General features: G+C 39.7%; 1 protein-coding gene across 1 annotated transcript in view; it reads left to right on the top strand.

Annotated features, from left to right (window-relative positions):
* The first annotated feature begins 6319 nt into the window (after nucleotides 1–6319).
* The window catches only part of LOC128436675 (myosin-10), an 80725-nt gene continuing 60692 nt past the window's right edge, over nucleotides 6320–26352 (top strand). Inside the window, exons 1-4 of the mRNA XM_053418481.1 lie at nucleotides 6320–6457; nucleotides 9562–9943; nucleotides 15263–15419; nucleotides 25226–25253. Of these exons, the coding sequence (XP_053274456.1) occupies nucleotides 9599–9943; nucleotides 15263–15419; nucleotides 25226–25253 (530 nt within the window). The 5' untranslated portion in view covers nucleotides 6320–6457; nucleotides 9562–9598. The remainder of the gene's footprint in view (nucleotides 6458–9561; nucleotides 9944–15262; nucleotides 15420–25225; nucleotides 25254–26352) is intronic.

Raw genomic sequence — 26352 nt, 5'->3', positions numbered from 1 at the left:
ATTTACCACCCTGTCCTCAGGTTCAACACCGCTGATAATTACAACACACACACCGCACATTTTTCTAAATGAGGAAGTTGGCTGGCCCTCCCCGTCTGAGAGATGTAATAACCACTGGTACTGATACTGAAAATTGTCATTTCATATCTCATCTTTTCTGGCTCCTTGGCCCGTGTCTAACCTACTCCACGAGCCCTGAACCAGAACTGATGTAGGAGAAACTTGTTCATGCAGCATGAAATAATAAACCCTGTCGCCCAAAAGTCATAACATTCAGACTTCTCTCTAACTTCAAGAACATACTGGATCTCTGCCCGCCTCTCATGGTTTTCATCGAGAATGTAATAAACAATATCATCAAAGTTTTGAATAAATGATTCCAGAGCATGACAGATCATGACAAATGTCCCTCTCTGTTGTGGTAAGACAGAAACACTTGCAGCTCAGTTTGTCACTTCTGTCTCAAAACAACGCAGACGTACTAATAAATAAGCTGTAAAAACATCACCTTGAATGACTTATAATGTGTTTAAAGTTACCATATATGGAGCTTCTGACACAACTGAATATACAACTGGGGAGCGTAACACAAAATGATAGATTGCAAGATGTCATATAATTCATATCTGTTTTGTTTTTTTATATTCACAGTTTATATCCTTCACAACTATGATTTCCTTGTTGTTTATCTTTCTGTTTGGAGGATTATGCAAAAGACGAACAGATTTCATTGTAACTTTGAGGAATGGTGGTGTATGACCTAAGGATGAACTCATTGACTTTTGGAGCAAATTCACTTAAGGGGTAGGATCCAAGAATCTTTTTTTATACTTTCTTTAATACTGCGAGATATGGTGTTTCGCAACACTTTTGTGGATTTTTACAAGAAATAATATAATATGATAATAAAGAGATCTTCATCAAAAATCAGACATATATAGCATGCTGACATCTATGAACTAATCTCTACGAACAGACTCTGCATGTGAATATGCAGATTCGTCATGTAGCTGAATGATCCTCAACAGGTGCAATTTGTTGCAGATGTTAGCAGTTTGCAGAACATTCCTGTGTATGGGAGAGCGGGGTAATGTGGGACATTTTTTACATTAGCTCCCCTCTAGGCGAGCTAAAATCATATATCAGTCAAATTTACACATTTCCCATTAATTCAGGATGGTTTTTTTAGCAATGGAAATTATCAGAATGTCTTGAAAAATATGATTGTTTTTAAAAAAGTGGTCTTGTGTCTCAATTTACTCCAGCTACGGGGTAAAGTGAGACAGACCCGAGAAATCAAGGGGGTAAAGCGATCGACTTACTTTTTCCACTTTTAAACTACCATAACAACACATGTTGTAATAGTTAAAATCCTGACAGCTAGATTGACAACCACACATTCCAAAACTAATATCGGACTAGTAACAGAATCATAGGGATTGGTAAATTAAGCACATTTAGGATTATTGTGATTCATGTGATCTCTTGCACACCCTAGCTTACCTGCACATTGTTTCTCTGTCCAATTGGCAGGGATAGTGATATTGTTTTTCTCTGCGTATTCAAATGCCAGTTCACGGCACTTAACTGGAGCAAGGCCATGGAACTGGTCAGCTAGTTGTTTCAAGTGTTTAGCAAGCTCCTCCTCCATCTCATCTGTGAACATTCTCTTTACCTCAGCTACTGCACCCCAGGCTACTGATTTTACTTCCCCTTTCTCTTTTTTCTTTATGAATCTTTTGAGGGTTGTCTTATCAATATTTCTATCCCTTCCAGCTTTTCTTAAGGACTTCTTTCCTTGCATGACCTTAGCGGCTGCACTCTCCATCTCTGCGAGGGGTGTTTGGCCCCAGGTTGTCTTCCTGGTGTATAGTTTCTTGGCATGATGGCTTTTCTACAATGTCTATGACATTAAAAATAAAACTTATGTAATGTAACAAAACACTAAAATATGTTTAAGACTAAACTTAACAGTGTCTCCCTTTACCCCACAGCCACCGTTTTAGAAAAAACATCTCTTAGCAATTCAGGCTAATCTCCAGCTAGCATCTATCACATGGTTTTATATGTTGGATGTTCACCAACATGTATGATATAAGTTTTTCTACCTGATTCAATTTGCTTTGACACAACAGTTGATTAAGTTCAAAGCATTTTTGTGAAAAAACATACTTACCACAGCACCAGCACCAACTTCTCCTTCATGGCAAGGGGGGAATCGGAGGGGCTTGAAAACATTATGGTCAAATGACCACAAATGTGTTCCGTTGCCTAGATACCCTAGATGTGTCTCACATAACCCGATGTCCCACATTACCCCGCTCTCCCCTAAATGGTTTAGGTAGCTGATCTCAATACATGTATATGCAACATGGTGATGAAGTGGCCAATCAGCCCTGACTGAGGTATTCGGACTCCAAGAGCCCGTCTGGTTAGGGCTGTAATCTATAATTTAAAATGATTGCTGTGATTATTAAGACATTAATTACGTAGCACAACAATTACTTTACCCATCAAATGGCACACAATGTGAATAATAATTATGCACAGTCCAAAACAGACCGAAACTCAAACTAGCAACTGCTGGAAAAAATAACAGAGAAATGATTTACCAATATTGTATTTTCTGTTCTTTTTTGCTAAATATAAATGTATACCCATGCTATATCACTAAATCGATATACCACTAAATACTTGGTATTACATCTAACCTGGTGCCATGACCAGAGGGCAAAAGCTCCGATAAGAGACACACAGGCTCCTGGTTTGAGACACAGTGACACGGTCAGACACAATGAGGAGGTTCTGTTTCGCCACAAACTCTCTGTGGACATTGTAGCCGACAGCACGCAGGTTAAGTCGCATGCTGAGAGTGACCTGAGGCAGGAGAGGAAAACAGATAAAAATGTTGTTACCGTCAGTGCACTGGCTGATACATAAACGCAGCATGTCTTCATATTTTTAAACTTCAATTTACCCCATAATCTAAGAATAGAAAAACATACAGTGGCTGCAAAAGATCAAATTCTAAACCGTTAATTTAAAATGAGAGGCAGCATGAAGTTGCCTAGACATTTCTCTCCACAGACAGAAAGTTCTGTAATGTGTAAATGTTGAAACAATATTGAGGTTTGTTGTATTTAGTTTTTTCAATTAACTTGTGTTTTCTTTAGACAATGTAGCATAACCTGCTCCATACTGACAGGAATGTTTAAATAAAGCAAAATAATCAATTCATGAAATAACCCCAAATAGCAATATAAACTCTCATCAGACAGCTAAAATGCGCAAACTCAGTGGTAACTGCTGTAGAAGTCATAGTAGAAAAGTTTTGTTCCAAAATCAGGACAGAATAACAAATAATATCAGGGGAAATTACATCAATATTTCAGGTAAGACGAACTGTATTGAAACCTGTAAAATCAATTTCAACTCAATGATGAAAATATATATATGTTTAACCTTGATTGACAGTATTACCCCAATGAGATGGAGATTTACCAACACAGAACATCAATCTATACCTGTGCAGAAAGAATAGTGCCCAAGGAGGTCAAACATTTATCTCTATCTAATCTGTCATAGTGGTATTGAAAACGCCACATTTGACATTCCTTATCTGTGTTTCCAAAAAAAAAGAGAAAAAGAGAGAGATGTTTGATAAACTGCTGTCTAGACAATAGCAAGAGAGGGATTGTGGAGGACGGTGCTGATGACAGGTCTATTATGCCACAGAGGCGACTGGAGAAGCCAACAATTGAGGGATGGAGCTGTCACAGCATTTCGCAAAATGGCACATTTCTGCGCCACACAGGGTGTCACTCTGTCACTCGTCAAGGCAAGATGAAATAACTCACTCAGACATTGTGCATCTGTCACTCGAGCTGTGTCAGTGCTCAGTATGCGACCTGAAATCTAGATAGAAATATGCTCAGGCTACTAGTTGTGACTGATGAATCTGTGTGACAGTGCATGACTGGTGCTCATATGAAGTTAATGCACACTGAAAAAGAGGATATATGGGGTTAAAAAAAGAATTCAACAATTACATGACACGTATGCGTCTGTCATGAACAATATGAGATAAATATTTACTGTTCAACATACACAACAGTATATCATCATGCTGTAAGTGTGAATTCTAACCTTAGCTGAATCTTTGTCAAGCTGAAGGTTGGCAAAGCTTTACTGTTGCTGCCCTCTAGTGTCTGCTGTGTTCTATTAATAATTTTACCGAAGTAAAGGATCTGAACTCTGTACTTTCTTCTGTAGTGCAATTCATGATCAGTGGGACTCTGGGTCCATCTGGTGACCAGTTAGAATTATAATTTTAGACGTTAGCTCCTTTTAAATTACTTGTTCATTTGAAAATACTTAAAAAGGGTTAGGAATATTCCAGAGTGAATATGTTATGTTTTCAAGGACATAATTAAACCTGAGTAAATAAGAGTCCTGCATTGAATGTGTAACCCAACCATAATGAAAAACCGTTGTAGTCTTTTTCTTTGTGAAGAACACCCAGAGGCAGAATCTCAGTGCAAGGGGAATCTGGTTTATTACAACATCCTTATCCATATTTATAAACCTGGACAAACACCTCTAGTTATCAATGATGGCGTGGGTGTGGGTGTGCATGTTTGTCCTTACGGGGAGTTTTCTCTCGAAATTCTGTCTGTGTGTGTGTTTCCGGGAGATCGTGTGTATAATTAGACATGTTCTTTTGGCTTGGACATCGATGAATGTTTAGTAAGATATTAAAGAGAAAGTCAACAAGTTATACAACATTGTTCATTCAGAGATCAAACTAACCCCAATATAACCCTCCCTTTTGGGGTCCCTAGGCTGTTTAGCAAATCACTCTTCAATACCAACAACAACAAAATTTCCCTTCAACAATTCAAATCAAATCAACTATCCTAGACTTTTCACACTAAGAATGAAAATAGATAATGTATACACTCGAAACTTCAACATAACATTGATACAAATGTCAAACCTGAGGAGAGGAACGAAGCAGTGATGAGTGGATGTACTGTAATCAGTGTTTGTCTGTCAAAGTAATCACAGCTTTTTAACAATTTGCAAATTGCTTTGTGTGTAGAGTTATACATATGGATGACCTGTACATACACAACAAAATAAAAATACAACTTTAGAGTAACATTATCAGTGAATTATTATTTTGCTGGCCTGCATGTTGTCACTAGTCATGTCTGTCTTTACCCAACAGAGGGCACCATTTATGCACAGCAAAATATTTTGCTTGTTCCAAGGGAAAACATAAACAGGAAGGACACAGTTGTAACGATGACAATAGTATTTTTATATTGGAAGGATATATGTTAGATTCCTGATACTCAGCTCGTTAAATTAAACTTATGCTCCTGTATCTGCTGATCTCTTGCTTTATTTTCAGAGTCACATAATTCTTATTCGTATATATTTTGACTGTAAAAGAAAAAGACGAATGCTGTGTAAAATAGACAGTTTTTAAATACAGAACGATATAACATATTGCAATCATTACAACATATTTTGAATTGCACTGCCTATACTCTTGAGTGCAATATTCTTTTGTATAGTTTTGTCCGTTTCTCTTTGCACTGTTCAGCTGTAGCCCTCCCAATGTCATTGTATGCTTTTGTTGAACAATATAATAAAGGCTTGCTTTTCTATTTCTATATTATTCAAATGAAAAATATGCAATATGGCAAAAAAGATGATTTCTTCTAATCAATGTTGTTAATACTGTTAATTTGCTGATGTTCTCAGTTGGCTTCTGTTTGTCGTCAGAGAGGGATCCCTCACATGCGGCTCTCTCTGAGGTTTCTTTGTTGTTTTTTTGGTAGTTTTTCTTTACTCTTATTGAGATTAAGGACAGAAGATGTTGACTAATTGTAATTTTTGAATATGGGCTATACACATACCATTTGATTGACGGATGACAGTAAAGTAATTTATGTGGATAGTGTAACTCGTTTAATTGATTTCTAAAACCACATGTGTCTATATGGAATCGATGAATAGAAATAGCGTTATACATATAAAGCTTCCTGGTGAAACTAGCTCCATGCAGCAGCAGCAGCAGCAGCAGCAGCAGCAGCAGCAGCAGCAGCAGCAGCTCCATACAGCATCTCCATACAGCGACTGCAAGTGTCGGTCGGTATCTTGCTGAAGTTTAGGGATGGAAATAGTTGTTCGACCAATCACGACGAGGCGTCACCCTCCACAGCCAATAGCAGTTTAGATTTGGCGTGTGGGCGTGCACAATCCCATCCAGAGAGCGGGGAGAGTGCGGCGGTGCGGCGCAGCTCCGTGTGTGACCGGCAGGAGTTCGGTTGAGAGTGTGATGGTGGGGGAGTACCACTGATGAGAGAGCGGACCCACTGACTCTGCTACCTTCACCTTCTGGACACTGTTCACCCCCGGGACACGGCTTCTTCTCCCCCTGTGTGCGGTGAGTGCAGCGGGAAGGCCCGGGCCGTCACTCCGGTCAGAGTGTGGTGGTTAGCAGCAGTGACCGTTAACGTCGGCTAGCGGATTATTGTGCCGTGACTTTACAATGATGGAGGACCGTCTGCTTCTGCTAGTGTTAGCCGGCGACGCGGGACCCCTGCCCCGCTCCCATTAGCCGCGCTGTGATAGACGCTGTGTTGATGTTTGTGTCGCGGTGTTTTTGAAGTTGAACGTGGAGGCGGCTGCTGTGAGACGGTGTGGTCATTGTCCGCCTGCCGTTATCCCCACCCAGGCGCCTCTGATCCACCCACACCCATGATGGGGCTGAGGAGACTGGGGAACTCCCATCAGAACCAGACCCCTTTGATTATATTTCTCAAACTGTGATGGTTCAGAATAACCTAAGCCCCGGTGTGGACCTCCGGTGTGTTGCTCCGCTGGCCCCCTGCGGGCATCGCTTTCGAGCGGGTGGGATGAGAAAGCACAGCACGCCAACTTTGAGCTAAGGCTAGCTAGCGTAGCCGCTGCGGCTTTTTGGCCTGGCCCGGGGTTTATCAGTCCACGACTGGCTTTTTGTTACACCTAATGTTATCATCCCGACTGGGGGTGTGGTGTGGCTTATACACGCATTGGTCTGCGGTCGAATGAAGGCTGGAGAATGTGTGTTTCCCGGCTCCGAGTGAGGGGATGCGGTGACACGGCAGCCACACTGATTCCCCCATCCCGTGACCTGACCCAGATTCACGTCTCACCCGCGCCTGATTTAAGCACGGGACCCGGTTGTAGGTGAAATATATGTGAACAATAATCAGCTGCGGTTGTTGTTAACTAATAATAACCATGTATGAATGGTGGTGAGGAGGCTGGAGTGGCGCTCTCTGTCAAACGTGCCTGTGCATCAGCTGTTGAGGGCATCAAGTGCCAAGTTTCACAAAGTTATCCCATTGTGTCTGCGTCCAGATCCGTTTGTCTTTTATTATTGATGGCGTCATTGCGTCCTCCGCAAACATGTATGCATTCGCCATTCATCTTGTGCTACCAGTAGTTCTGGAGAAAAGTAGAATCTGTTGAATGTTAACTTTCCATAAGTTAATTGAGATTAATTGTCTCTAACATGCAAGAAAATACTGGAAAATGCCACCTACTGGTTCCTTAAACCCAAGAACACATCTTCAACTGCAGCAGTGATTTTCATTACCCTTCTTAATAATAAGGCATTTTTAAGCAGGACTTTGGTGGAAAAAATACCCAATAAATGTTTCAATGATCACAGTCGTTAATATTCTGTCAATTATTGCATATGTGTGTAGATAATTCCTGATATTTTAAATGTGTAAAATCATTCATTCAACTCACATTAGTGAAAGTTGACTGTTAGAGAAGAAAACATGTTCTGTCAATTAGGTATTGATAGTTATTGCAGCTTTAATCACATCATTTGGTAGCTAAGCCCAAAGTTATGTGTCATGGTAAATACATTGTTGTTTATGAAGCAGATTCCTCCCTCATTTTTATTACGCAACATAGTCAGGGTTTTTGCAGAGGCACAGATGGTGATGTTATTGTATGTGGGCTGGATATGCACAGGGATGGGGGTGTAAAGGCCTGACACTTGCACACCAGTCTGTGTGGGCCTTTCGTGCATATATATCTACTGAGATAGGTTTGCTCACATTCTTTTTTTTAACCAAAAGTAGGAAATGCTGTGGTTTGTTATCATTTTTGGAGCAATTCGAATTGTCTTGGGCAGCACTGAGCCTAGGGTGCAACGGTGGTGCCCCTAAAACACTGTGTCTGGGGATTTTAAATTGTCTGCCATCTCAGAAACCCTGTGTATAAAGTGGCTTGTCTGAGTTTTTATTTCTTAAAGGCAAACACATTCATCTTGGTCAGCACTAAGCCCTGGATGCAGTGACAGTGCTGTAGCAACGTAGTGTTGTCAGGGGGGACTTGTTTAGTTGGAACATTTGCAGGTGGGAAGGAGACGAGCACTGTCATTGAAATGGCTACTTCCCTGCAGAGAAAACATGACTAAAACAGTAAAAATATGTATATATTGCACAATCTAAATCTTAGTCTTGACCTGCCATTCATAGCTTGTACGCTTCTAGCTCTGAGGCTGCACTACAGGAAACTGTAGCTGCTTGGAAGTGGAAGGGGAGGAGAGTGCTGCCAGAAATAGGCACCAGGCTTGTACCTGCAGCCTACATCTGGTGTGTCACTAGTGTGGACCAAACACAGGCAGCAAATAAACACAACCATGAGACAGAATAAACAAAATTCACTTTTTCTCTTGAAGCAGCAGCCGCAGCCGACTGTAATAAACAGAGCCAACCATCAGTCAATCAGACATGCCCTAACAATAATATTTCCTCATTGATACAATTATAATTGCTTGTCAAACATGGAAGCAATGGCATTAGCTATTGAGACCAAAATGCATTCTCGAGCATTAAACAGCCATTAGAGTAGCTGCATCATCATGTTAGCACTTAACTTCCGGCTTCAACTTTCAGCTCTATTGGTCACAGCTTTTTTAAATCAATAATCTTACTCAAAGTGTAAATTATTCTCCTACCACCCAACACCTTACCCATCAGAGATTTAGTTATAACGTCGTTTAGGGCTCTGTGATGTTTCTTGATATAGGTCCCTTCATATCCAATTATCATACTTTTCCTGTAAATAAGTAAATAAATAGTTTCTATGAAATGGCCACAATGAAAGGCACATTTAGTTTTACTTTTAATTTCGGCTTGGTATTTTGCACCTTGGGTTGATTCTGTCACTGGCAAATACCCTGAACCTTGACCATGTAAATTGAGGGCACATCTTTGCACATGTATTTCGCAATAATCTCCTTCCATAATCACAAATCTTTGCCATATAGTGTGCTGTGGGCAAAAGCCTCTCGCTAATACATCCGAGTCTGGGGTTGTTGGAGATACTCCATTTGTACTGTTTGATACAATTGGTTTCAAACCCGCTTTAGCACAACAGTCAGTCAAACAGACGACTTCATCTTTTCCCTACAGGGTGAACTGTATTACATTAGTCAGCTGCATGAATTTTAAATATATTTAATTTTTTCTCTCCTAACTACAGGTGGCCAAGTGTGTTTTGCCTCTGGTTCCCAGCAGCGATGTCACAGAGGAGTGGGCAGGAGGACCCGGAGCGGTACCTCTTCGTGGACCGCGCCGTGGTCTACAACCCGGCTGCTCAGGCCGACTGGACAGCCAAGAGGCTAGTATGGATCCCGTCAGAGCGTCACGGTTTCGAGGGGGCCAGCATTCGCGAGGAGCGTGGGGATGAGGTGGTGGTGGAATTGGCCGAGAATGGGAAGAAGGCAGTGGTCAACAAGGATGACATCCAGAAGATGAACCCACCAAAGTTCAGCAAAGTGGAGGACATGGCCGAGCTCACGTGCCTGAACGAGGCATCTGTGCTTCACAACCTCAAAGACCGCTACTATTCTGGCCTCATTTACGTGAGTAGTTCATAAGAAATGCAATTAATTCTAAAGAATTGTAATCATCTTCTGTCACATTCTAGAAACTGTCTGTAAATGATAATTTAATTCGAGTGATGTATCACTAGTCTGTCAGCATTAGAATTACTGAAAGCTTTGCCATTAAATTGTTTTTGACAAACATAGAGATCAAGTATTATAATGAAGTCAATAACTTTTTACAATAACACCGCCCCAGTAATAGGTGAGAGCTGAATGGTGTGTGGTCAGCAGCAAAGACTGATTCCAGGCATACGTGGCATGCTTATTTAACCCATCGTATCCATTCTGAACAAGATCTCTACATATCATATCCATAACATCTCACACTTGTGCCCCCGAAGAGGCTCAGAAACAAATGTTCTTTGATGAACAAGCCGTTATAAGCTGCAGATATCTCCTGTGATTATGCCTCACTTAGTGACATGCATTCCTGGAATAGTCCAGACACAGAGCTTGTGGGACACTTGAGAGCCAGGGAGGAGACAGGGGCCGAGGGGTTCACACTCAGAGGCCCAGTCACAAAGACAGACGTGAACTTGGCTCAACTGTATTTTACTTGGCCGAATTTGAGGCGGATTAATATTTGCTTATCCAGTCATGTAACTCGATTATATACATGTTGAAAGATATTAAAATATTGAAACTCCAGATATTATTCATCAGCAGTTTGAGTAAGCAAAGCGAATATATTTTTTTAATATGGGTGCAGTTAGGTTTTTGTTGCTTGACTAATGTAGATGGTGCCACTTTTTAGTTTAAATTATGATTATTTGTGATTTTTTGCACAAATATCATACAAATATTAATTCCAGCATTAAAAAGGGAAGAAACCTCAATAAGAAATAATACATCATCAGTATGTAAGAATTTATCTACCAGATTCATAAACATTCAACAAAAGCAAACACAATAGAACCAGAAATCAGAGGTACATTTTCACTGTGTGTTCGGTTGCTAAGATTGTAATTAGCAACCGAACTAAAACATAGTTAAATGTTAATAATTTAGTGTTTTCCTCTCGCGTTTGTGAAAAAATAATTAATGACATTATAAGCGGTTGTTTTGTTAATCAAAGGCTTACCCTGTTGACGTCAGCTCGGTGTGGGGGATGTTAGGAGCAGACCAGGTGTAGCAGTGTGAGCTCCGCCACGTGGTTAACTGTCTACTCAGGGCTCCCTGCCAGAGAAGCAATTGGTTTGCATGTATCTCCTGAGAGCAGAAGTTGTGAACACAACGCTGACCTTGAACGAGTTTTCTAAGGGAGTTTCTTTGACTTAACTCATTGTTTATCTCACAGCTTATCTCTTTGTAGACATGTTGAGAAAGGTTACAAATCTGTTCCAGTTTCTCACTTGGGGTACAATTTGTCCCCTCGCGCCTTTTTGCAACATGAGCTACAACAGAGGTATTATCAATTATCCTTTTATTTTTCTTAATTCAATATACTGCTGGAAGAAGAAGAACATCTGTGTATATTTTTGGGAGTAGTAGAGAAATAAATTACCCCAACCCCATCTCTTAGCTCAGGCAGCCCAGTGCTGAGTCACATTGGAACCAAACCGCCTTAAAAGAGCTCTTTGTGTTTGCTGATAAGCAACAGCTGTACACTCAAATAACTGAAATGTTTTTCAGTTTTGTTCTTGGAAATGTCTTTCATGTGTTTATGTTTAATTACAGCTAATCCATGTCAGCATTTGAATGTTTTTTCTATTCTGCTGGGTCAAATTTTATTTTTTATTCTGGCCCAGTTTGCCTGCTCACTAATATGTTTTTTATTCTTACTCAAAGGATCTAAGTTTGAAGGTATTGAACCAGGATTTTTAAGAGATTTGAATTTTCATGCATGATAAACTCTGTTGTTCAGCTGCAATGCATTCCTGGCTCTGCATGTTTTCCTGTTCTGTTTTTAAAGATTACATGACCTTTTAAGTCAGAGCAAAGTAGCAGAGCCCTGACATAACCTGCTTCATGACTTCCATCCACTCAGAGAGCAGCGGATGGAAATGTGATAATGCTTGAAAACTAATTACATTAGAACATAACTTATATGCATTAGAAGATAGAAAATAACCACATTTATGGATTGGGAGGGATGAGAACGGTTTTGAGCTTGAAAAAAGTATTTAATGGAATACAGTCCTTTATCATGCATGGCTTTTCCGATTAGCGTGGATGATGAAAGATGGTTCAGCCCAGTAGCTGAATAGAAAGCAGCACTAGATGTAGTAATGATGTCACCATGATGTATTATTGAACGTAGGTCACTATATGCACATCCTTTGTTGCAATGGTTGTTCAGAGGGTAGACAGCAGGATGAGTGGCTGCTCCAGGCTGAGCGCCTTGTGGTCATTAAGCCTACCTCCTACTGCAGCATCAGTCTTTCCGTCTATTCATGAGAGAAACATGGACTAGATCTATTCTCTCTGAATTTAAAAGATCAAGCGTGTGCCAGGTTTATATTTCTTGTCCATATTTAGATAATGTGATAAGTTTCTTATCTTCACATGGTTATGTCACTGGTAACTATTCGCATGTAGATCAGGATTCATGCTGCTGCAAGGTTTCATCAGTAGAAATTAGAGACGCCCCAATACATATTCCCTTTCATATACCGTTTCTGAAACCTGCGCATTTGCCTATACTGAGGCATTTCCTATGCAGCCATCAGAACATCTCTTGTAGAACTAATTACTAATAGTCATTACAAATCAATATCCTCTCTTTCTTGACAGTTGAGAGGGATTCACACGTCCCAATTTCTTTGCAACCTCACACTCCCCTGTGCACACACTAGTAGAGTTATAATTGATGGAGGCATGGCAAGAAGCGTCATGATTTATCGGCAATAATTCATTCAAGTAATTTGTGTGTGTGCTGTGATGCTGCACCTCCCCAGCAACGATGACAGATTTGTCATTTAAATCACATGATGTTCAGGGATATTAATATGCAGCTCAAGATTTAAAGTAAATATAGAGCTGTGAGAATCTTCAATGGTCCTTCTGCACATGATTGGAAATTACTTAAATTTTTTGTAGATTTTTGCAAAGGCATGTCTTTATTTGCTTGGGAAATCAATAAAGATACTTGCACGGTTTTCAGGGTTTGAAAAGGCGTTGTAAAGCCCACGTAGCCCAGTTGTGTCAGAATGGAGGGCATTGATTCAGAGATCCCTGAAAATGTTCCCCTCTATTCCCATTGAGAGAGGCCCCGTTGCTAAGGGGTTGTAATGGGCTCAGGGCTTTTACCGCCTCAAATCTATCTAACAGCTAATAGTCATATGTATCTCAGCTTTTAGATGATGTTGACTGACCAGACTTTTCGTTGTGCAAACTCTGGATTTTGACAAAGGAATGAACCACAAAAGGCTCCCTGGCTGGTACCTTGTTATGCCTGGTTTTTCAGGCGTCCAGCCCCTTTGCCCTCAGAGTACCACTAATCCCCCCAAATACCTTCTGGGGTCCACCGTCAAGGACAGCCAGCTGAGTCATCCCTCTCCCCCAGTGCCTCTGGCCCATGCTGTGGCAGGAGCACTGATCTGTCTGCCTGGCACTGTGCCCACTGTAGGGGGCCTGGGGCAGGGTTATTATAGAAGCGGCCGGACTGTACATCCTACAAACTGAAGTTGATGTTTACAGTCAATGCCAGTTAGCAATAGTGAGTATCGGTCATAGTAAAGTCAGTATAAGTCAGCAATGTAAAGCAATGTAAAGAGTGACTGGAGTTCCCAGGGTAACACATCTCTGTTCTAGCTGCACAGAGTTGTGTCTAAAGCATCTGTGCACATGGAAGAGGTTGAGAGGGGGTGTGATGGCCATCTGGTGATCTCCCCTCCACCTTCCACACATGAGCTTCAGCACCACACACCCTCCACCAGTTACAGCCTATCTGTGTCAATCTTACATATACATACATTTCTCACATATACATACATTTCTCACAGTTATAATGCCAACCCCTTCCAGTATCTTAAAATCAAACAGTGCTCATTCTAAAGTGGGTTTTGGCTTTAATCAGAATTTGTAAAGAGTCATTTTGGGAGTTGATATCACAATAATTATTTTGATATTAAGCTATATATATACTACAGTTTTCAAAATTATTCTTTTGCTTGTTTTTGTCCTACCATAGTAAATGTTTTTTCTGTTTTACTTGAATATTTTCCAAACGTCTGTGATGTTTTGGTTGCATAGACATTAAGTGATAGTATTGAGATTGTTCAGTCCAACATAGCAGTAACCGTGAATGTCTAGTGCGAACCTTCAGACAGGTGACAGATCTATTTTTAGATGTCACTCACTCACTCGCACACAAACACACACAATCCACTCTGCTCCCATAGCATGCTTTGGTCATGTCACCATTGTTCCTGTTCAACAACTGTGTTTGCAGGCCCCGGGCCCCCGGCAGTCCACTGGCCAACCACAGACAACATAATTAAAAGAATGTGGCTTTGCAGCCCAGCCTAAAGAGTAAGGGAGTCAGTGAAAAGAGGGAAAGAGCTGTAGAAAGTTGGGACCACACCACAGAGAAGAGGATATGTGCAGTAACATGTCAGGCCGGACTTGTCACTCAAGGGAGAAACAAAGAGAAAGATAAAATCCTATAGACTTTTATTTATCTTAATTATAAGCATGATAAAGACTGGCGAGAGAGCTGTGACGTATCCAAAAGTTTTGGCAGTTGAAAAAATAAAGACTTTTGATCTCAGCCATTGATATGTGAGCCTTAATCCGACAGCATCTGCTGTTTACTGTGTAACCCCTCAGTTTGTGGAGTGCACCAGAAGCAGCAGACATGTCAGGGATTAACCCCGTCCTCCACTCTCTGTCTACAAGCTGAGACACTAATATACTGTTGTGAATGAAAATGTCCAGCCCTTCATGTTGCTTTCAGCTGTCAGTCAAAGGATGTCTGGCTAAATTTAAACCAGTGTAATGTTGAGATACTGTATGTGAGTGGAGTAAGAATCTTAAAGACTGCAGGACGCTTAGCAGTGAGCCAGTTGTCCTGTGACGCTTTCTGGTATGACCCATAAACAAGTGAGGAGAAAAACAAAGCACGAGTTGATATTTTGTTCACCATGCTAACAACAGCAACAGTTGTAATAGCAGCAATGAACCCGTATTTTATCTTTATAGGTAGTAATATCTGCACCCAGCAAAGTGCACTGTTTCTATGACAGTCCACTTAAAGCATCTGAGTCTTTTTTGTGCTTAGTCATTGTCCATTTACTGTAATCAATGCATATAAATTATAAAACACTGTAAACCATAATTTCTTTTCTTTCACAGACATACTCCGGTCTCTTCTGTGTCGTCATAAATCCCTACAAAAACCTGCCTATCTACTCGGAGAATATCATTGAGATGTACAGGGGCAAAAAGAGGCATGAAATGCCCCCACACATCTACGCTATCTCAGAGTCTGCATACAGATGCATGCTTCAAGGTAAGCCCTGGTTACGTCAGTCCACAACAATAACAGGAATTAGCACTCAACCTGATATTGAAATGTCATTGATTGTCAGTGTATTGGTTTCAAATGTTTTCTGTTAGATTGAAGCCTATTGTTGGTGTTTAATTGTCATTATTAGACTCGGCCTGCTGATCCTACTTTGAAAGGTTGCTTCAACTCACCATATGTTCAGATTACACATGATGGGATTATCACTTTTTGAAGGGTTTTCTGTGTGTCTGTGTTGTGTAAATTGTAAAACCAATGAATATCTCATCGTCACATGAGGAGACGTTAATTGTGTGTCTCTATCTCCTTCTGACTTGGGCTACATACTATTAAGAGCTGATTGTTTTAATCTGGGATTATCTGTGCTACCGTGTCTGCTTTCTTTGCTGTGCTATTATTTGTGCAGGACATTGCCTTGGAATCTATAAACATTAGAAGACGTTTAACATAGAAAATATATTTCTGCCATTTCTGCCGATACCCTGACCCTGTTTAATTAAGTCCAAATGCATGTTGAGCATTCTTCTCAAAGATGATTTATAACAATTCAGGTTCTTATTAAAAAGTTGTATGTCCATGTATGGATTTTTCCAGTGAGTTTGGTTTGGTTTGGTCAAGTGCATATATAGTTGGAAGTTCTAACTAGGAACCTCAGTACTGCGTCTCAAACCTCCAATCACTTCTGTGCAGACTAGCGCTCCAAATTATGACATTGTTTTATAATGGCAGCATTTCTGTCTTGGATATTTTGTCTTAATTTCTGGATATTTAGAAATGCACGGAGCATCACCCTAAACTATGTTGAGAAAAGCACTACATGTTGGTATTATTTCACTTAAAAGCATTTGGTGAGTTATCTTGAATGATGATTCAATGAAAGTACAGCTACAATTCACTGTTTGAGTGTTTTTTCAGTTCAGGCCACAAACAAACAAATAATTTTTGTTATTTTCAAGCCCCTGTATCAACAAATATGACTGGTTTCACTGCTCTGAAGTTTTGACAGATCTTTCCCAGTTACATTTTTGGGTTAAATCTTTTGAAGTTACCAATTAACTGCTAGACGTTGCTGTTGTCTGTGAGGTCCATTCTGCCCTGGTTTTCATATAAATTCATTTTGGAAAATTAAATCTTGTCAGTGAAGGCGGTCAACACTAGATGATTTCTTCAGAGATCCTTGTATCCTGGCAAACTTCCAGGCTCTACGAGCAGTGACTGACTGGGATCAGACCAGCGAGAACAGAGAGGGTGACCCCATTGCACTCCACAATAGATCTTTTGTGTGATTTGCAAGGGCCGACCAGTGGGTTGGTGACAATCTGGAGAGTTCCTTCATTTCAGTACTGTTAACATGTCGTCTTGACGATACCTTGGCCCCATTTAATTGAAAATGTTTATAATTACTCCCTTTTTACTACTCTGAATTTTTTATGCCGAGCATTCTTAGTTTCATGCTTTCCAAATTTGTAAGTCTAAATATCGTGGTCCTGATATTGTGTCAGTAGTAGCCTCGCTGGAGCTGTTGTAGAATTCAGCTCATCATTTTGTCCTGCTAGGTTGTTGTTGTCGCCTCCTCCTCATTTCTCCACACTCTCTATTCATGTTTTTGCAGGGATGATCATGGATGGTCAACATTTAGTTTTTGTTTTCATTTCCACATATTTGTGCATTTTTTTGCATCTTCATCTGGAACGAAGCAATGACCTCTTCCCTCGAGCATTTCAAATTCTGCATCCACTTACTATACAGTATGTCTCGGAGAGCAGAGGGTTGACCTGTCATGTTGTATGCACTGCTACTCCAATCCTATCAGATTTAAGAGTGGTGGTTGAAAAGGAGGTTTGTAGGTTGGAGATTAGTGGTGGACAGCTGCTGCTTAGCTCTGGCCTTGAGCATTTCAGCAACCTGGTTAATATAAATAAATATCCAGCTGTATAGATCACCACTGGTGTTTTTTTTTTATAACTGGTTGAAATTTGAAGTTGCATTTTAAAGCTAAATACATAAGTAATAAATAGGTCCATGCTTGGGGTTACAGGATTGTTTATTTTTTGGCTCATTCAGCAAATTAAAGGCTTGAAAAATCAAGACAAAATCCTGCATCATTGTCTACTATAGTCTAATATAGTACTGAAACTGTACATCTATTAATTGATTCGTCAATTGCCTAAAAATTTGACAATTTCAATAACTCAACTAATTACTTTAGTCATATCTCAGTCATTAACCAACATGCGTAATTTTCATCCACAGAATTTGTTATGATTTGGTTTTGGAGTGGTAGATGGTCAAAACAAGTTATGACACATGGGTCTCTTGAGACTCTCATGACCATTTCTAACAAACATATTTCATATAGGATATACAGTTAAGTGACACATTTTTAAATCAAAAGTAATATTAAGATAATTATCAGGGTATAAACTGTCTGACTGTTGAAAAACATTATCACCTTATATCATGATATGTCACCGTAATGCCATCTCAGAATGATTCATTTATTTTCACTGATTATCACCAGACTTTTCACACTCCATGTTCAGACCTCCAGGGGAGAGAACATTTCGGACAAATAATTTCTTGCTTCTTATTTACGACCTATAGATCTGTACAGATGGGCCACTCACACATGTGGCTGAAGGGTGTCTGAACCTTGCAGCAGACTGCTAATTACTGCAACATTGCTGCGAAGCCATTCAGGGCCCTGTTGGAAGGTTAAATGAGGTGTTACTTAACAAAGACTGGGTGCGTAGACAGACTTCTAGAGCTTGGTGCACATCTGTCATTGATTAGCGGTTCACATACTTTATATTATAGCCCTCGCTGCTCTGCTGGCGTGAACTCTCTGACGTACAAGAAGCTAATTTGATCATATCTGGATATGTGTAGTAAGAAAATGCTGCTGCTTGATTGAAAACATGTGTTGAAGGAGCTGATCATGTCAGCAGTTGTGAGGGATTCCAAAAGTGGACACGCATCAACAGCACTGCACCCGTCCCTAGGTGTGCTTGTGAAAGAGGGGGTCTTTTGTTTTCGGTGGATATGGAAAAATACCTCCTCCTTGAGTCTCTCCCGAGTGTTTAATCGGGGCAATAGGTCAAGTCCAGCTTGGCTTAGTGAGGCCTTCCCCAAAACATCTCTTTAAAGTAATAAGCAGTTTTCCTTAACTCATTTGTTGACACAATTACTACTACTTATAAAAGATTAAATTAATTTGTGATTGATGTATCTGGCATATTGAGATTTCTTTTGATAAATTGCAGGAATGTGCATAGCTAAATCAGACATTACCATTGAAATGCAGAGGTCTGCTGCCCTGCCAAGTATGGTAAAATTTTAATGGATGTTTAGATGCTCCACTGGCCCAATGACTGGCAGGACCTCTCCCTGTGCTGCTGACGGCCAGTCCATCCATGACCGACTTGTGTTTGTGAGAAAAGGATAGACTGATAGATGACGATAGGGCTGAAAATATCTCAACAATGAAAAGCCAAACAATAAGCTAGAGATCTTTTATGTTATTATGAGATGTTTAAAATTGTTTTTGATCCTAATGAATATGTGGAGGGACAACTATGACTGGCGATGTCTGTGTAAATAATGGGAAATACTGAAAATATATTATTGGCATTATACATCGACCATCAGTCGTCCGACCCTTTAAACATCAGCATTGAAAAATCCATATCGGTCAACCCCTGATATTAATTGTTTGAAGAATGTTAAGTATGTGCCACAAAGTCCTCAGTGAACTGTACAGTGTAAGCCATACTGTCAGGAATGTGTGATAAAACAAACTTAGGAATGTTTATATGGCATGGCGTACGGTCTCAGAAGGCGCTGGCCCACCTGGCTTCAATCAGGTACATAGCAAGCAATAATAGCTTTTTGAACTGAGGCTTAATACGGGGCTCTCTCAACCGCAAACCTCTTCCTGGGCACACCAGAGCACATTAACCACACTGGACATTTATCCTAATCTTTTGAAAAGGTAATCCACCACATTTAAAAAAGAAACCACAAGAAACTAGGAATTGGGTACAGATTTACTGTTCCTGAAAGTTGTACCTATAACGATAATTACACTAAAAATTCTTCTATCTCATTTTAATCGATTCTTATTGGACCGGTGACTACCCAAAGAGGACATCTACACTGGGTTGCTGGAATTAAGTAGCTCATAGAGACGTTGCGTGCGTCAAGATAATCCCTGTTATCAGAGACAGACAGACATGGACAACCAGCTCTTTTAAGAAGGATTTCATGTAATTTAAATTAAATCAACTAATAACAAGAATCCATAATTTAATGTTCCAATAAAATAAAAGATCTGTCCTATTATATGAGTTAGATCAAACATGGTGGTTCACACATCTGAGCAGTGACTGAATATGTATTCTTGACTCGTTCGAGGTAGTGTTTTACGTCCATGTAGCATTAACTCAAGTTGACGGTTGAGCATAAACCTTGTTGACATTTTGTAATGAAATGTCTCTTTAAAGAAAGCCCACCAAGCTTGCTTGATTGCCAGAGCTGCCAAGTTGAGGGCTGCAGTCAGTCAAAGAAACTCATGGTCAAGCCAAATCATAACTAATCTTCCAATCGATTTGAACATACATCATCTGTTAACTAAATCAGTCATAGTGGCTGAGTGCATGGTACCAGGTAGCAATATGAATCTGAAGGAGTTATAACATAAAACTTAAATACTTACTGCATATTAAATCATTTGAATATAATTATTAAAATTAAAAACAATAGAGTCACAGTGTATAGAGTTATACACTAAATTGAGATATGATCCAAATGCAGACATTATGTACCTGCAGTTTATAGATGATACATTATGCTATATCGCTGTTACCTTTCTCATTTAAGTCCCATGTACAGACATCACCTGGTGTCTTTTTTTATATCAGCTACTCCAAGGGAGATTGTGTATCAGACCCATATTTTATGATATGATATTATTTTTATTATACTTATGTGTATTGAATATATAACCTTCAGTATGGCTTATTTTCCCTTTCCCACTCAGTGATTTCCTGGCCTCTTCCCTGTACTCACCTTTACTTGGCTGCCACACTCAAGCTGACTTTAATCATTTATTTTGTTCATGTAGACATTAAGTTCAGACTGCCTAAAAACTGCCAGTTCTATCTAAACAATTTACATCACTTGAGTCCGCATGAATATCTTGAATACTAAATCTGTTGTCAGTGTTGCTCACACACAGTTAATCTCCTGATCAGATTTCATTACTGTCCTTCCAAAATATGCTCTATGTAAGAAACCGAACTCTCTGGATCGCCACTGCATTTGTTTCCATCTGTAAGTCCTCGGCTAAACTATCAGTCCCAGTTCTGTCCACACCAGAGCTGTTTTCCATTAGAGTCCTAAGAGGAAAGTTTTGAAATCATATTCTAGTGTGACCTAAACTATACTGACAGATACCCCTGTGACAAGGGAAAGTCCCCTCCCTTTTGTCCAGATTTACATGGTTTTCTTATGCAGTAGTAAGAATTGGTTCGAGCCACTGAAAACACATTGTAACCAAAATCTTTTTGGTCTCTGAAGCCCCTTTGGCACTGTGTCATAAGTGTAACTGCTCTGAGGTGTTAAACTAAGAAACAATCTCAAGCCTGTTTTGCCTTATACAGTTTTATTAATGCTCGAAAAGACACTACATATTCAGAATCATCAGAAAACCAACAGTAATTGATATTTTATTTTGTTGTTGTTTAGGTTCATTCCAATTATCCTGCTCCCTCCAGTTGTGCTTAGAACCCCATCCCATAATTCTTTCAAAGATATCCACCATGTGCTAGTGCATGCATGGTCATCATGTGACTGTAGTAGATTTCTGATATACACCGCAGACTTAAACCAGTGCAGTGACTTTAGATCTGGAAATCATGACAGTGCCACCCTGTATGATGCTGAACAGGACATGTGGTCCTTGATTCAATTCATGCACTTCACAGTTGACTAGAGCCTTGAACACTGAAGTGACAATAAAACACCTATTTTTTCCATAGACTCCACAAAGATTAAGATCTATTTCCTCCTGTTTACGAGACAGCATCACAATGCTCATTGATTTGTCATTATTACCACGAAACATTAAGCCGATGGGCGTGAAGGACAGGTGTCTGAGGTGTGTGTTTGTACTTTATTGTCACTACTAAATAAAGGCATTAGCCATCGGTGGCAGACACAAGGCCGGCCCAGCGTGCCACAGACTCACAATGAACTCACTGTTGTGAGCTGAGATCAGCTCCCCCTCTCCCCCTCTCTTCCCCTCACTGCTCTCCCATCTCCTTAGAGGAAGAAACACCACACGCAGAGCTGCTGTGTTTGTGTCAAAGCTGAAAGACATCCTCAGATTTTTCACAACTACTCTGCAAAGCTGTTGACGCAGACATTTTCTATTTAAATCCTTTAGCAAATCCTTATTTTTTCAATCTGAAACACATCGAAGCATGCCTTATTTGAACTTGATAACATCTTATTATTTTTATCAGCTGAGCTTTTGCCCCTCAAAAGATCAAAATCAGCTATTAAAAAAGTAATGAAATCTTCTCAGCTGCTAATACAATAATATTATATTTCATAGAGGAATCTTCACTACCCTCAAGCATGATAGAGTCATGTGAAGCTGGAAAGAGCATTACCAATCATGCGAAAACCCCAAACGAGTCCTTATGACCATCAAGAAAGGTTACGGAAATAACAGCCCCTGTTTGGAAAGTTCCCATCTGCACAGACCAGAGTCCTCTGCTGGTAATCAGCATTTCACAGTCTGGACAAGAGGTTCTTAGGTTTGGTGAAAGGAATTGAACAGTTCCATCAAAGAGGGGCTCATATCTTTCCTCTGTGTCTGCAGCCAGCCTGATAAAGAAGACACGCTTTCTGAGCTGTGGTCTGTTTGTGTGTGCTTCAGATAGGGACGTGAAAGTACTGAAGTCAAAGAGGTGGGGGTTAGTGGGGGGGCTGTCATGCATAAAGCAGCCGTTGACGTCATGGCTGGTGAGATCCTGAAAAATCGGAGTAGCCTTGACGTGCATGTGCGGCTGCATGCGTGTGTCAATCCTCCTTGTTACAATGCTTAACTGCAGGAAGGGCCTGGTCGAAGCCAAGAAACCCAGGTTGTTCCTAATGAGCCATCCAGCTGTGTTGTCAATCAAATAACCTTCCAGCATTTTGCCCCAAAGGAACACAGTCAGCAGTTCAGTCCAGGAAACCTTCACCTCCAGCAGAACTGTCCAGCCGGGAACATTACGTTTACGCAATGAGCTGAAATATTTACAGCATTTGGCTTCGAGTAATGGTGGGACCCCCCCCACACTAAAGCAATGTTTTTTTCTTAAGTGCCTATGTGAATTGTGAGCAGTTAAACCGGATTGTTTTTTCTCTTTTGGATTGTTAAACTTTTTGTATTTTAAGAATTATCAGATATTTCAAAGCAAAAAGTCAATATTTGAGAAAAATAGACATAGATGGTTGCTTTCTCAGCCATTAGTTCTATACATTATATACATTGAGGTTATTCTGCATATTATGAAGTAATCTGGAACTTTAAAATACTTAAGTGTGAAGAGTAAATCGGGGAGCTATCATACTGGCCATGCAGAATTTATACTGTCATAAATTACAACATGAGCATTCTACAAGTTGGTTCTGCTGCTCCTCATGGTAAAATAATCAGGTTTCTCAACCAGCCAACTCTGCTTTTGTGTTTTCAGCAGCCATTTATATGTACAATGTCCATACACAGTTCCTGGTTCAGAAAGTAACATGTTTGGGTAATCTCTTATTTACCCTAACCCTAACCCTAACCCATCAATTCATATATTTTGAAAATTATTCCTTATTCAAGTTCAAAAAAGCATAAGAAGTAAAAAGTATTTTATAATATTATTTGGTTAGTAGGTGACCACTAGTTAGACAGGGGCACTTCGGGTGCCAAACCAGATTTCTCCTGGGGCCAGTGCCCCCTGGTCCTGCCCCTGGATCTGCCCCAGTGCAGGTCTATTTAATCAATACAGGTTGTTCATTCTGCATTAGAGTGGTTTGAATCCATTGATTCATGAACTAATCACAACTAAATTCTAATATTTACCAATATTAAGCTAAATTCATTTTCATCATTTACAAGATCCTATTTTCTTTCAACCATTTGTCTCAGGAAATATATGACTACGCTTAAGAAAACTAAAAGGTGTTTTTTGAATACATGTGAATGTAAAAACTAGAATTAGCATGATCACTGCACAGCTGTGCAAATTCATCCTGGGTTATTGATGGCTTCCCTCTCCTCAGTCAATCTACTTATGTCACAGCCTGCCAATCACCATTCACTGGTAACTGCTTCAATTATCTAACATGCAGACTCGGCAATACAGTTACAGTATTAATGACCTGAGAGCTCAGCCCCCTCCATAAACAGACTCTTAATCATCAAGTAGAGATAAAGGAAACTGTCTTCTCTTGAATGAAATGGAGTAGATGCACATGCACAGTTAATCTGATTACACATGTATGTTCCTTTGCAGCACATTTTGAGGAGCTAATTTCTGCTTCCGTGGCAAATTTACAAATTAAATCCTGCTGCATTTTGTTTTTGAGGGATAAATATGTATGATTTATCACATCTCCTCTTGGCGTCGTAAAAATTAAGGATTTTCAGATGAGACTGAGACAATTACATGTACAATTTACTTAATTGAATTTTGAATCATATCTTACCTTAATTGCAATGCAACTGTTTCTAAAGGCAAATAATCTTAATAGATTTCAATATTATCTTAATCACAACATCCCTGCTTTTGTTCCTGATTAATTGACACACAGGTGCTGCTCTGATTGGCTGAGATAGGAGAAAGGGCCACAGTTTTAACTCTGAATATACAGTACAATGAGTCTGATGACCTTTATCTAGTATTCCGACTTCTTGCTGCTCAGTCAACCATGTGACTGGACAGGAGGCCTGACCTCCAGGGCGGGGGGCAGTAAAATACAGTTTTCCCATGACATCAGCACACTTATTTTCCCCTGTAGGGCCTCTAGATTATCTATTTTATTGCCACATGACCACAAAGTGCGCTCAACACAGAATGATGAGGATTGGTGCCATTGATTGATGCTATGTTCTGTTTGAAATTCTATTTATTTTACTAATCAAGCCTATAGTTGTATATGTGTTCCACTATATTGATAAATCCTGTCTATCAAAACAGTTAAAAATGTCATTAAACTTATTCATATCTTAAATCTATTCAACTCAATGAGACATGCATCGTTATAATAAATAATTCTAATAAACGATAATTTACTTGCCATTCATTAACTTAACATATGAAATAAACGCACTTATGACTGTGTGTAAGTGTATGTGTGTGGGTGTGTTGTATTTTCATTTCCCCTCGCTGAAATGGACCTTATCTGTTTATTATTTTATGATCGATTTCTGTGTGAATTGGTAATTTAAATGTTTTTGAGTGATCTGAAGATGATCTTTAGAAAAGTAATTTTGTTTTTCTAATAAAAACTAGTCTCAGGCTGTAAAGAAAGAAAGCTTTAGATGGCAAACTGCGATGCACACACTAAGCTCAACTTTGACCTTTAAATTCACAACCTGCTGATAAGCTGTTAAAGATGTACAGCACTGTTTGTTACTGATGTTGGTGTCACTCAAACCCTGTGACAGCAGAGCCTGAATCAAAGACAAACTGCTGAGGTTCCACATTCTTTTCCCTCATCGCCTTTCCTCCCTCTTCTTGTCTCCACAGATCGAGAGGACCAATCCATTCTCTGCACGTGAGTAGGAAGACATATTCCATTGCTCCATGATTAAAAAAAAAAGAAAAAAGGTCAAATAGTTTGTGCTCCCAGGTCCCACATTAGGTTCATGCTTCATTCATACTTCATTCATGAATCCTTTCCACTCAGTAGCCTTGGAAATAGCATCATCTGATGCATTATATTCCACTCAAGCATTTTGGTCTGAAATAAATGAAATTATGATAAAACATTTACCAACCAGTAATTTACCCCTTTTACGCATTTTTAAAGTTATTTTAAAACGGGTGTCTCACTGACACTGACCAGACTGCAACTTCCTGAGAGATAATTGAGAATTACAGGGTCTGAGAAATGTCTGGCATGTCTGCTCCACAAACGTCATCGTCTCAGTGACAAGTGACAAGAGATGACAGGAATGTCATCAAGGAAATACCAGAGATAGAGGAAAGAGATAAGCCACACCAAAGCCTGGTTCTTCATTCTGTGTGAATAGCAAAGTGTTAGCATTATTTTGTTCCATGTTTATACATGCAGTCAAAATAACTTGACTATTTCCCTTTTATTCAACGACAAAGGCTTAAAACACATTAAAGTGTATTGTTATTTATCTTGAGACAAGGAGATCTTTAATGTAACCTGAAAATCTAATTAATTTAAGCTTAATTCATGTAACCTGATCGTAAACAATGATATAGAATGGACATTGACATTGTTCCCTTCATTTATGATGTCTTCACTTGGCCACAGCTAAAAGGCAATTTCTTGTTGTGGTAACATTTGCAAACTCTCCATCATCATTAGCCACAATCTTCCTTGGATGTTATCAAATCTTTAATGCATCCATACATAATGGAAGCAAGTTAACTATATTTTACATTCCACTCTACACTGGAGGTCAAGACTTCTGCGAATTTTGAGCTTGGATTTATTTAAAGCATTAAAAAGTTGGGAAGCGTTCCATTGAGTTGACAACTATTTAGGGCCCGAGCACCGAATGGTGAGAGGCCCTATTGAATCTGTAAGGATTTTTATTATTAGGGCCCGAGCACCGAAATCGGTGAGAGGACCTATTGAAATTGAAATGATTATTATTTATTCTTATTAGGGCCCGAGC

Source organism: Pleuronectes platessa, chromosome 3, assembly GCF_947347685.1.
Source record: "Pleuronectes platessa chromosome 3, fPlePla1.1, whole genome shotgun sequence".
In the NCBI taxonomy this organism is placed as follows: Eukaryota; Metazoa; Chordata; class Actinopteri; order Pleuronectiformes; family Pleuronectidae; genus Pleuronectes; species Pleuronectes platessa.
This window is presented reverse-complemented; position numbering and strand designations above follow the sequence as displayed.